This window comes from Triturus cristatus, chromosome 4_1, assembly GCF_964204655.1.
Source record: "Triturus cristatus chromosome 4_1, aTriCri1.1, whole genome shotgun sequence".
NCBI lineage: Eukaryota > Metazoa > Chordata > Amphibia > Caudata > Salamandridae > Triturus > Triturus cristatus.
In genome coordinates, this window is record NC_140585.1 from 670,702,323 (window position 1) to 670,714,445 (window position 12,123).

At 49.8% G+C, this 12,123-nt stretch overlaps 1 protein-coding gene across 1 annotated transcript; it reads right to left on the reverse strand.

Annotated features, from left to right (window-relative positions):
* Nucleotides 1-8,305: 8,305 nt before the first annotated feature.
* On the reverse strand, nucleotides 8,306-9,520 carry LOC146855369 (uncharacterized). Its single transcript, XM_085651126.1, has one exon. The coding sequence runs from the start codon at nucleotides 9,518-9,520 to the stop codon at nucleotides 8,306-8,308; it is 1,215 nt and encodes a 404-aa protein (XP_085507252.1).
* Between the last annotated feature and the right edge of the window lie 2,603 nt (nucleotides 9,521-12,123).

The window sequence follows — 12,123 nt, forward strand, 5'->3', positions numbered from 1 at the left end:
CAATGTTACACTCCCCAGCACATATTTTATATTACAAGTTTAGAGACTAGTTAGGTTACACAACACTGCCCTGTGCATATTACACTCCAAGGCGCATATATCGCATAGCACTCGCTAGTGCCTGTGCTATCTCGCGCTCTCCAATGAATATGTCATTGCGCACAATGTATTGCATATTATATTTCACGCCCGGTTCATCTTATATCACACTTTTTGGTGCATAGTTTATACCATACACTATATCTAGTTTTCCATTTTCAATCGTGCTCTCAGGACTATGTTCTATATAACACTGTGTTCACCTACCCTTTTCACGGGCATTACATTTTGCGATAGGGGGTGGAGGGTCAAGGGGTGTTTCTGCCAAGTGAGCCCGGAGTCACAGTCACAAACGTCCTCTTCTTCCTGAATAAAAGTGAGATTATGCTGCATACTTGTTCATATTTTATGTAGTTCGCACAGACACACGTTTTAAAAATAATAAAGTTCCTAATACCCACCTTCTCTGAACAGTTAGCTTGCTGCCCCATCCACCTCCTCCCTATCCTCTGTTGTCTGAATCCATGGACTAGCCTCCTCCCTCCTGCCATGCATGGTCTGATGTGCTGCCACTGCCCTCCATTTAGCATGGTGTACCAGTCAACTCCTCCTGCCCTCCATTGCCCATTCTATATTTATTACAAAAGTGTGTAACGCCTGACGTCATCTTGATGTAATCAAAACTGTAATACGTAGAGAATTTCCTTTAGAAATTACATATATGAGAGGGTCTTATTTGCATCAAAATTATGGGTAGTGCTCTAAAAAACTAAAATGAGGACATATTTTCTGAGTTTTCAAATAGCGACAAAGCACTTTTAAATTATTTGTTATCTTTATGTTTTTTTATCCAGTTGACCACTTGATTAAATGTTGCACCTAGGGGAGAGGATGTGGTGTTACTTCCAGAGCTGCAGACTTTGCAACTGGGGAACCAGGTTGGAGTTTCTGCTTCAGCTCAACGTTCTGTGATTCTGGTCAAATCACTTAATCTCCCCATGTCTATAACCAAAATGAATTTGATCTTGTGTGATGTAACCAATGCTCATGTAAAGCACTCCAATACCTGACAAGTCTGCACTATATAAAACTGCAAATACACAAGAAATAAGTGTTTTGCACACTTCTGTCATTGGGCTACATGTGGGCTACATCTGGGTGATATTTGGGCTACATTTGGGCTCTTTTGTCTCTGGTGGCCATTTTGGGAGACTTATTTGTTATGAAGTTTCCTAATTTCCTCATTTACTACAGTTTCCTCTGTAGGAAATACTTTCAGTTTTTTATTTTGATTCCATCAAGAAGGCATTCAGATGTGTCACACATTTGCCATAAATTCAGAATGTTAGCACTCTAGTTGCTTATTAGATCACTGTAGTAAAGCTACTGCTCACCAGGGTAGTCTGCTGCTGGCATTGAAAGTGCATGTTTCAGTCTGCATGTCAGAAATTTTTAATGAAATAAAAGATTTGAGAAGTCACTCAAAATGTGCCCTAATTTTTCTTTCTGCAGCACTAATCATATTTTCTATGGCAAAATAAACCCCCTCATTTTGTTCCTTTTTAAATTAAATGTTTTGATTGATAGGCTTTATTTTGATACATAAAATATCTTAAAAGCAATTCAACAGTTAAGAAAAACAGCAGAAAAAACACTTTTCCAACAAGACAATAAAAACAATACTTAATAAATACAATTAGTACAGTAAGATCAGAATTAAATTGATACAGAAAGCCTTTTTGCACGAATCAACCAGGACCACTTTAAAAATTTAGACACAGCACAAACCACCAGAGTGGATGTGTCGGACAGTAAAATACGCAGGGCGACTGTGTGATTGCGAGTTCCCAACTGTCTACAAAGTGGTCTGAGCCAATACCTCCTGGGAGAACAATAGTCAGGGCATTCAAAAAGAATATGTGCCACAGTCTCGACCCGCGTGGAGCAGAGGGCACAAAAGGGGGAGGGCTGGGGGGACAATTTCCACCGGGATATCAAATCACCAACAGGTAGGATCCCTACTCTGAATTTAAAATATAAGGCCCTATCAAAAGGAATAGAAATCATATCGAGATATGGTTCGTAAGCTACCACATCTTTAATCCTCAAAAAGGCTACAGTTGACTTACATTGGCGTGGATCAACAGTAAGTTTAAACGAAACCCAATCCCAATACAATTTCTTTAGAGTGGCTTTGGGAGGGGCAGATCGAGTAACCCAAGCTTCACCTAGGCCCAACTCCCCCAAAAGATGTTTAACGTCCCTCAACCAATTAATCTTACACCAGCCCCCCATAGACATCACTTCGGACAGTCCCTCCGCATAGGAGGCTAGTTCAGGGACCCTCCACAAGCGGGCCAACAAGAGCAAGGGACGTAGTCGAGCTTGGTCCGCAATTGATCTACAGCCTAAGTCCAACAAAACTGGAACTGTGGGTGTACTCGAAGGGAGAGCCATCAGATCTTTCAAAAATTTGCTCTCTGATTTTGCAAGCACGTCAAGATTGCCTATGCCCCACAACTCTGCCCCATATAAAGCAGCACTAACCCCTCTAGCTTTATAAATCTCCACAACTGGGGCAATAAATTGTTTTGTGGAAATACGATGTTCCCTGAGCAAAGCACCACCCACCCTTTTGTGGTTAAGGAGCATCTTATTGATGTGCGGAGTCCAACACATAGAATCACTAAGGCGGATTCCCAGGTAATCAAACTCTGATACCCTCTCCAGGTAAGCAGAGTTCAACACGGGAGGGCGCCCCAGTTTCCCAGGTGGATTCATGATCAAATATTTGGTCTTATCGACATTGATCACCAATCCCCTAAGGGGACAAAACTCCTGGAAGTGTTTAAGAAGTTTTTGGAGGCCCTGGGGGGACTTTGCAATAAGGAGGGTATCATCTGCAAAAAGCAGTGTAGGGATCCGAGTGCCCGCCAGGGACGGTGCATCAGCAGGTTCTTGTAGCAAATACTCAACCACCCCATTCACATAAAGAGAGAATAGGGTGGGAGCTAACACACATCCCTGGCGGACACCCCTACTTACTGGAATTCTATCTGTTTTCTCCCCATTCTTACCCCACCGCACCTGTGCATAATTGTCCGTATGTAGTTTTATCAGAAGTGATAGGATATAGGACGGCACCCCCAAACCCTGCAAGACCCTCCACAGTTCCTCCCTAGGTACCAGGTCAAAGGCAGTCTTGAGGTCAATAAAGGCCAAATAGAGACTGCCCTTGCCCAGCACCACCACCTTCCAATACAAGAGGGCCAGTCTGAAGACTTGCTCGATAGTCCCAGTTCCAGAGCGAAAACCAACCTGGAAATCAGATAAAATCTTATTGTCATCTACCCATTGGAGGATTCTCCCCAGAATCACCTTCCCTACCACCTTTTGGGATGAATCAATAAGGCTTATGGGCCTGTAGTTGGCGGGGTTGTCCCGGCATCCCTTCTTGAATATCGGGACAACCTCCGCCCCTTTCCAAGATTCCGGTGCAGATGCTCCCCCCATAATTGCATTCAATAGGGTGGAAACCAACTTCCCCCATTGCTTAGGATTAGCACGTAACAAATCACCAGGTAACCCATCAGGCCCAGCAGCTTTTAGGGGGACCAGGGACTTGATTACGAGCTCCACTTCTCTGTCGGTGAAGGGATACGCCTCAGTGTCCACTGCCTCAACCATCAGGGTAAAGGAGTCATTAGGAACCCCCTCGACAGGGGTATAAAGGGACAGGAAGTGGCTAAACCAATTCTGGGCTGGGATATTACATGTCAGCAAAGTGTCAACAGGCCTATCCCTAGATCTTACCAAACTCCAAAATCCCCTTGCATTCCTTTCCAGGCTTGCAGCCAGGAGGTCCGCCCAGAACTTCTCCTCCCCCTCTCTTTTTGCTGCCTTTAAAGTCTGGGAGTAATCTTTCCTTGCAAGCCTGATAGCTACCTGGGATTTAGATTTAACAGCCCCTACCAGCGCTTTTTTCTTGACTCTACATTTTTTTGTAAACCAACCCTGCGATTTCGGCAGCAACTTCCTGTTGTTAACACGGGAGGCCATGCTAGGGAGAATAAATAGGTTACTCAATGCCCTAGTTAAGTCGCAGAAAATCTGCGTAGTCTCCTCGGGCGATCGGGTCAGCGACTCCGACTTGCACAGTGCTGCAGCCAGGAGTGCCCCTATATCCGCCACTTTCTCTTCGGACATAATAAGCTTTGCCCACTTCAGCCGTCTACCACAATTAGATGGGAGAACTTTGTGGGAAATAGGTGCTGTATAGGATGATAATCCTCCTGTCACCGACCACAGAAGCAGAGGACAAGGTTAGGTGGTAGAGAGGCTTTATTAAACCCAATACAAGGCAGTGGCCGCAGGTTCTTTGTCTTCCCGTAGGTCAGGGATGTCCCTTCTTGACGTTGGTTGCTCCTCTGGGTCCTCGGGGCTTCTAACGGCTGTCCGGGCTCTTCGTGGGGCTGGAGTCACCGGGCGTCGCCTCGGCAAGAGAAAAGGACAGGCGGTTAGGTTATCCGCTTCACGGGCTACTCTCACCCTATGGTTCTACACAGGGATACCTCTCCCTAGGTAAGGTTGGGTTCTTGTGCCTCCAGGGGTTCACTCCCCTTCTTTACCTCCCTGGGCCCTCCCTTCAGGGACCTCCCAACGGGGTTTCTTTTAGGGTGAGTTCTTCCTCCCCCTTGTTTCTTGTCTTTCTTGCTTTCTCTCTCTATTCTGGGCGGGTGATGTGGGTGCTAGGCTGTCGCTCCCCCTCGTGTGTCCTGTCTGCCGTAACCCACCCCGCTAAAGACCAGAGAAGCCCGCCTCCCTTGTCCACCACCCGACCAAAGACCTCCCTGTACTCCCCACCACTCGCCTGAAACCGGAGCCCGCTGACAGGGACCCGGTTGCCTCGTCCAGCGCGTCCTCCTCGGGGTTCGCCTGGGCCCTCGTTTCCGCCTCCTCGCTGCTTCCACCCGACGTCCTGCTGCCAGACGCCTCCGCGCTCGTCTCCGTAGTCACTCTCCTACTTCCTTCGTCCTCTTCACGGTTCTCCGTCGCGTCGCCTCCTGTGGGTCTCTCCGTCTCCTCGCTTCCACGCCGTCCTTCGCCCTCTTCCGGGTTCTCATACTCTCATTGGCTCCACCCCCCTGCTGGCGGCAGTGTCAGCACCAGTCGGGACGCTGGAGTGCCCCCGGGGCACTCTGGCTGTGGATCCGCTGCTGGGCTGTCACAGTGCCTCTCCGCCCGGCATGGCCGATCGGGCCATGAAGAGGCCAGGCAGCGGGAGAGGAAGTCCACGTTGGTCTGCTGGCTCCCCGGACGATGAACCACTTGGAAGGAGAAAGGTTGCAGGGCTAAGAACCATCGCAGTACACGGGGGTTGGTGTCTTTATGTTTTGCCAGCCACACCAGAGGGGCATGAACAGTCAACAGGGTAAAGGAACGACCCAGGAGGTAGTACTGCAGGGCTTGTACCGCCCACCGGATCGCCAAGCACTCCTTCTCCATCGTAGAGTAGTGGGCTTCCCGGGGTAGGAGTTTGCGGCTCAGGTAGACAACGGGGTGAGAATCCCCGGAGGGGGCTGCCTGGGAAAGGACCGCTCCCAAGCCCCTGTCCGAGGCATCCGTTTGGAGTGTGAACGGGTGGGTGAAATCTGGACAGATCAAGAGGAGGTCGTTACACAATCGGGCCTTGAGGGTGTTGAAGCTGTGGGTTTGTTCGGGGGTCCACGCACGGATCACGTTTGGCTGTGATTTCTTCAACATGTCCGTGAGTGGGGCCGCCTCTTCGGAAAACCTGGGGATAAAGCGGCAATAATACCCCACGAGCCCCAAGAACGCCCTGATACCCCGTTTTGTGCTTGGTTTGGTTAGGGCTCGGATGGCGTGCACTTTGTCCACCTGTGGTTTAATGTGTCCATGTTGTACGTGGTAACCCAATAATTTAATGTTGTCTGTGGCTAACATGCATTTATCTGGGTTAGCAGTGAGTCCGGCGTCCCGAAGACCAAGGAGGACAGCCCCTAGATGCACCAAGTGGCTCTCCCAGGTTGTGCTAAAGATGACTATGTCGTCTAAATATGCGGCTGCATACTCGTGGTGAGGTTTTAGCACAACGTCCATCAGGCGCTGAAAGGTGGCAGGGGCCCCGTGTAACCCAAAGGGAAGGACGCGAAAGTGGTATAGTCCCGAAGGGGTGGCGAAGGCTGTCTTTTCACGGGCGTCCGGTGATAGAGCTATTTGCCAGTATCCCTTCGTCAGGTCTAGTGTTGTCATGTACCGGGCTGTCCCTAAGCGGTCGAGCATCTCGTCGACCCGAGGCATCGGATAGGAGTCGAACCGTGATACGGCATTGAGGCGCCTATAATCAACACAAAAGCGCACAGTGCCGTTCGGTTTGGGTACCAGTACGATGGGTGAGCACCAGGGACTACATGAGGGCTGTATGATACCAGCCGCGAGCATGTCATGCACTTCGTTTTCCACGACCTGTCGTCTTGTCTCTGGGATGCGATAGGGTCGTTGTCTTATCGGTGTTGCCCCCTCAGTTCGGATATCATGGTGTACAAGGGTTGTTCTCCCGGGTTTAGTGGAGAACACGTCCTGATAGTGTTGAAGGAGGTGTAGGAGGGTACGGTTCTGTTCAGGGCTTAAGTGGGTTCCCTTGGGTATGGTCTCCAGAACGGTAGCACTGCCCTTGGAAGGAAAGGGTATGGCAAGAGGTTTGCTGTCTGTGACGAGTAGGGCAGGGGCTGGTTTGCGTGGGCCGTCTGCGTCGTCTACCCACAGTTTCAACAGGTTGACATGGTATATCTGCCCTTTCGTGCCGCTGTGCGGGACGGCTACTCTGTAGGTGACAGGCGTGATTTGGGCAAGGACCACGTAAGGACCTTGCCAGCGGGCCAGTAGTTCATTATCGGAGGAGGGCAGAAGGAGCAGTACTTTGTCTCCCACGCTGAAGTGTCTAAGGGTGGTATGTCCGTCATATACTTTTTTTTGTTTGTGTTGGGCCACATCGAGGTTGTCCCTTACTTGGTCCCAGAGAGTCGACAAGCGGGCTTTCAACTGGGCGCTGTATGCGAGAAGGGGTTTTCCCTCATCCTCCTCCTCCTCCCACTGTTCGGCTGCCATATCTACCAGAGTCCTAGGCTTTCTACCGAACACCAGTTCAAAGGGGCTGAACCCGGTAGAGGATTATGTATGTGTTCTTATTGCAAAAAGGGTTAAGGGCAGCTGTCTATCTCAATCCAAAAGGTCTCGGATATGGTTTTCCTCAGGATGAGCTTCACTGTTTGGTTATATCTTTCAACGAGGCCATCCGTCTGGGGGTGATAAACGGAAGTGCGGATCTGTCGTACCCCTAGTACAGAACATATCTGGGCCATTAGGCGGGACATGAAGGGTGTTCCCTGGTCGGTGAGGAGTTCCTTGGGAAACCCCACTCGGCTAAAGAACGTGATCATGGCTTGGGCTACGCTACTGGTGGTCATGCTGGTGAGGGGGATGGCCTCGGGGTAGCGGGTCGCATAGTCAACTAGTACGAGTATATACCTATAGCCCCGTGACGAAGCGAGCAAGGGGCCTACCAGGTCCATACCGACTCGGGAGAATGGTATGTCAATAATAGGAAGGGGTTGTAGTTGAGCTTTGGGGACATGAGGGGGATTGGTTACTTGACATGTGGGGCAAGCCGTGCAGTATCTCCTGATGTCGGAAAATACCCCTGGCCAGTAGAACCGTCGCAAGAGGTATTCCTCGGTTTTTTCCCTCCCATAGTGGCCCCCTCCAGCTTGATTGTGGGCCAAATAGAGTACCTGCTCCTGAAACGAGGCAGGGACTAGGAGCTGTCTTATGGTGTCTCCGGACTTTGTAATCGTCCTATATAACAGTCCCTTTCTGATAAGAAAACAAGGGCCTACCTGACTATCGTCGCCGGCTGCTGCTCTAGCCCAGGCTTGTCCCAAAGCCGGATCTTCTCTTTGCGCAGCCCTGAAGCTGAGTGGTGGCGTAGGTGGCGTATCCGTACCTAGGGAGGAGGAAGAGGCTGTGTTAGACAGACCATTTAATACCATAAGCCTACCCTGTTCTCTTTTCTCCTTCCGGGTTTTCTTCGTTTTACACCCACCCGGATGTATCTCTGTGTTATACAGGGGTGCGTCCTGTAGCCATTCCCGGGTGTTTTTCTCTTTGATGGCCCTAGAGAGCAGGGAGGGGAAGTGAACATAGTCAGTCCCGATAATCATGTCCTCCACCATTCGGGGAATGCCCCCTACCTTGATCCACTCTTTGGTTTCGCCGTTGCTGAGACATACCACAGCGACAGGGTAGTTTTCTGATCCCCGTGGACACACGTGATGTATACAGTCTCCCCCTCCCGCCACTGGCGGGGTTGTATCCGCTCATGAGAGATGACCGAATGCCTACACCCCGAGTCTATTAGGACCTTTGTGTCTACGTCATTTATCTGTAGGGTCAGGTGGTATGCCTCTTTCCCTTCTCCCGCCCAGAGTATCCTCCCCTTTGTGTACCCGATGTTCATGGGTTCAGTGCTACCCTGCTTCTGTGGGCAATAGCGGGAGATGTGACCCCATTCTGCACAGTGGAAGCACTGGGGTCCTTGTACTCCTTCTTTATGGGGTGGTGGACGGGGTGAGAACCGGAGGTCAATAAGGGGGCGAGGGGCAGGAGAGGAAGGACTTGGGGTGGTTGCTCTCCACCGATGGACGAGAGTGGTCGGGAGCCGGGGTGTGAAAGGTTTTGTTTCAGGGTTCCGCTGATGTGCACACGCAAGCTCGATGGCATAGGGCGCCGTAAGGTTTGGGTGTTGTCGGACCCAGAGTCGGGTGGTCGTCGGGAGTCCCTCTATGAACTGTTCCAGCAGTACTTTATCCATGACGTCGTCCATACTGGAGAAGTGTGGCTGTAGCCACCTAGTCCCGAGGTCCTGGATGCGATAATAGAAAGCCCAGGGATTGTCCTGGGCTTGCCACTTCTCTCTCCGAAACCGGGCACGGTAGTGTTCCGGGTCACACCCTAGTCTCTCCAGGATTGTTTTCTTTATTGTTTCGTAGGGTGTCATACCACCGGGGTTTGCAGCTTGATACGCCGTCCGTAGGTCCCCAGACAGTAAGGGGGCGATGTACTGGCCCCACCTCTCCATAGGCCATTGGGCTGTGCTTGCCACTCGCTCAAAGTTGGTAAAAAAGAAGTCCGGGTCTTCTCCGGCCCTATATTTCTGTAGGACAGAGCTCGGGACATTGGGATGCACTTTGGTACTCGCGATGGTCTCTGTCAATTTCTGGATGGCCGTGTCCTGGACTACTTGATTTTGCACCATGAGACCGGCCTGGGTTTGGAGTGCCTCCTGTAGGTGTTCTCTGTCACGTTTGGCTTCCGTGGACTGTGCCTCCAGTACCAGTTGTAGGTGTCGCTGTCCCTCTGCTAATTGCGTCAGCATGTCGTTTAATCCGATGGGCTGTGACATGGCGTTTGGGTATGAGCAATCCCACTTCTGACACCACTGTCACCGACCACAGAAGCAGAGGACAAGGTTAGGTGGTAGAGAGGCTTTATTAAACCCAATACAAGGCAGTGGCCGCAGGTTCTTTGTCTTCCCGTAGGTCAGGGATGTCCCTTCTTGATGTTGGTTGCTCCTCTGGGTCCTCGGGGCTTCTAACGGCTGTCCGGGCTCTTCGTGGGGCTGGTGTCGCCGGGCGTCCCCTCGGAAAGAGAAAAGGACAGGCGGTTAGGTTATCCGCTTCACGGGCTACTCTCACCCTATGCTGCCTGGTTCTACACAGGGATACTGTAGTGACGTGAAGACAGAGAGAATGAAGTAAGCAACCAGCTTTATTAAGATTACAGATCGGAATGCCCGTTGGAATAACGGCTTACGCACAAACACTTCCAACATTCCAAACGCGCGCCGGGGACACGCACACAGACACACAAGGCAGGACGGGGGCGGGGAAGGGACATGACAGGGAAGGATCACAGCATGTTACATCTTCTCCCGTTTTTCATAAGTAACTCTGGAATACATAGTTTCAAAACAAGCAAAGGAAACACATACTTATATGCTTTCCCTAGAAGAGCTAATACATTGCGTAATCCTTGAATCTTACAGGCGGAACAATTGTTCTCCTATCACGAATGGTATCAACAGGACCAGTGGCCATACCGGGAAGAGATACTCTGGGAATATCATCTATTGACACAGGAGTAGTTTTCCCCCCATATGCTCCACCCAGGCACGACTCAGCAGAGGACACCAGACCAGCATCCTGCGAGCCACTGGGCCTGCTCACAGGCTCAGTTATCCTGCTTCTTGCAACTTTCGACCCATTCCACCATTGACCATTGTCTAGGAGAACGGCAGTACCCTTTGTTTTTACCACGCGCCTGGGTTCACTATACTTGCTCATGTTGGCCCCCTTCCTGGGATACTTCACTCTCACCACGTCACCTTCTTTCACGGACATCTTTCGTACAGCATTTCTTGTGTCATAATTAGTGCGCATGCGCTTCTGGCGTTCATCTACCAGACTTCTCATCTGACTCTCTTTTCCTTTATGGTTTTCATTTTCCCATTTTTTCCAAGCCAATGACCAATGTGGTTGCAAACGTGTGATTGCTGCCCTGCCCCTGATGAGTTCAAATGGGATTCTATCAGTGGTACTGTGGGGGGTGGTACGGTATGACCACAACCTGGTGCGTAGTGCTGCCTCAACAGGAATATGAGACTTCAAAGCCATTTGGATGGTTTCTTTAATCAGGCGATTGGCCCGTTCTACTTGATCATTGCCCTGTGGATGATATAAAGAGGATTTTACGTGCTCTATGCCATTTTTTTTAAAGAATGAGACTAACTCAGAGGATACAAACTGCACTCCATTGTCGGAGACCAGTTGATGAGGAAAACCTTCTCTGCAAAATAACTCCTTCAGGAAGTTAATTACCTCACATGTAGTGGGTTGAGACACAAACTTGACTTCTACCCACTTGCTGAAATAATCAATCAGCACTATGGCATAACGCAATTCTAGACTCAGGGCATTCATGGGACCTATGAAGTCAATGCCAACTTTGATCCAGGGACCTTCTGGCAGTTCAACGGAGGTCATGGGGCAATGGCGTGTCGTCAAAGTTTTGTCAGCTTCATTGCACATTGAGCAGTGAGTAACAAACATATCGACGTCACGATCCATGGAGGGCCACTAGTACCCTTCCCTCAACCTCTGTTTGGTGCCTGTCATTCCTACATGCCCTTCGTGGGATAAAGCCACCAACCTGCTTCTCATGGACATTGGTGCTATTAAAGTTCCACCCCGGAGAATGACATCTTCAACAACACTAATATCATCCTTAATTTTCCAGTAGGGTCTGAGTGCTTCATCAAGTACCCTCTCGCGTGGCCAACCTTTGATCACATATTTTTTAAGTGTTTCTAACACTGTGTCATCTTTTATAGCTTCTAACCATTCTGATTTAGTAATGGTACCATTTGAATCATGACCTTCAAATAAGCACGCAACAAGTACATTATCATCATCCATTTCGCATTCAGAATCATCCTCGCACGGGGCACGTGATAAATAATCTGCCGATATATTCACACGGCCGGGAATGTATTCCATCTTAACTTGATGCTCCTGCAATTTGCATGCCAACTTCGTAATTCTTGGCGAAGGCTGGCTAGAACCTTTTCCCTCAAGTATACTGACCAACGGTTTGTGGTCGGTGCGGATAGTAAATTCCTTGCCCCATAGGAAACTTTTAAACTTTGTTACAGCCCAAACACAAGCCAATAATTCACGTTCAATTACTGAGTACTTTGTCTCCGGGCCCCTTAGCTTCCTGGACGCAAATGCGATGATTTTCTCCCCGTTCTCAGTCATTTACAATACCTCTCCCTAGGTAAGGTTGAGTTCTTGTGCCTCCAGGGGTTCACTCCCCTTCTTTACCTCCCTGGGCCCTTCCTTCAGGGACCTCCCAACGGGGTTTCTTTTAGGGTGAGTTCTTCCTCCCCCTTGTTTCTTGTCTTTCTCGCTTTCTCTCTCTATTCTGGGCGGGTGATGTGGGTGCTAG

Bases quoted from the DNA above. Each gene is read 5' to 3' on its own strand.
- LOC146855369 (XM_085651126.1), bottom strand. From the start codon at position 9,520: ATGTCACAGCCCATCGGATTAAACGACATGCTGACGCAATTAGCAGAG.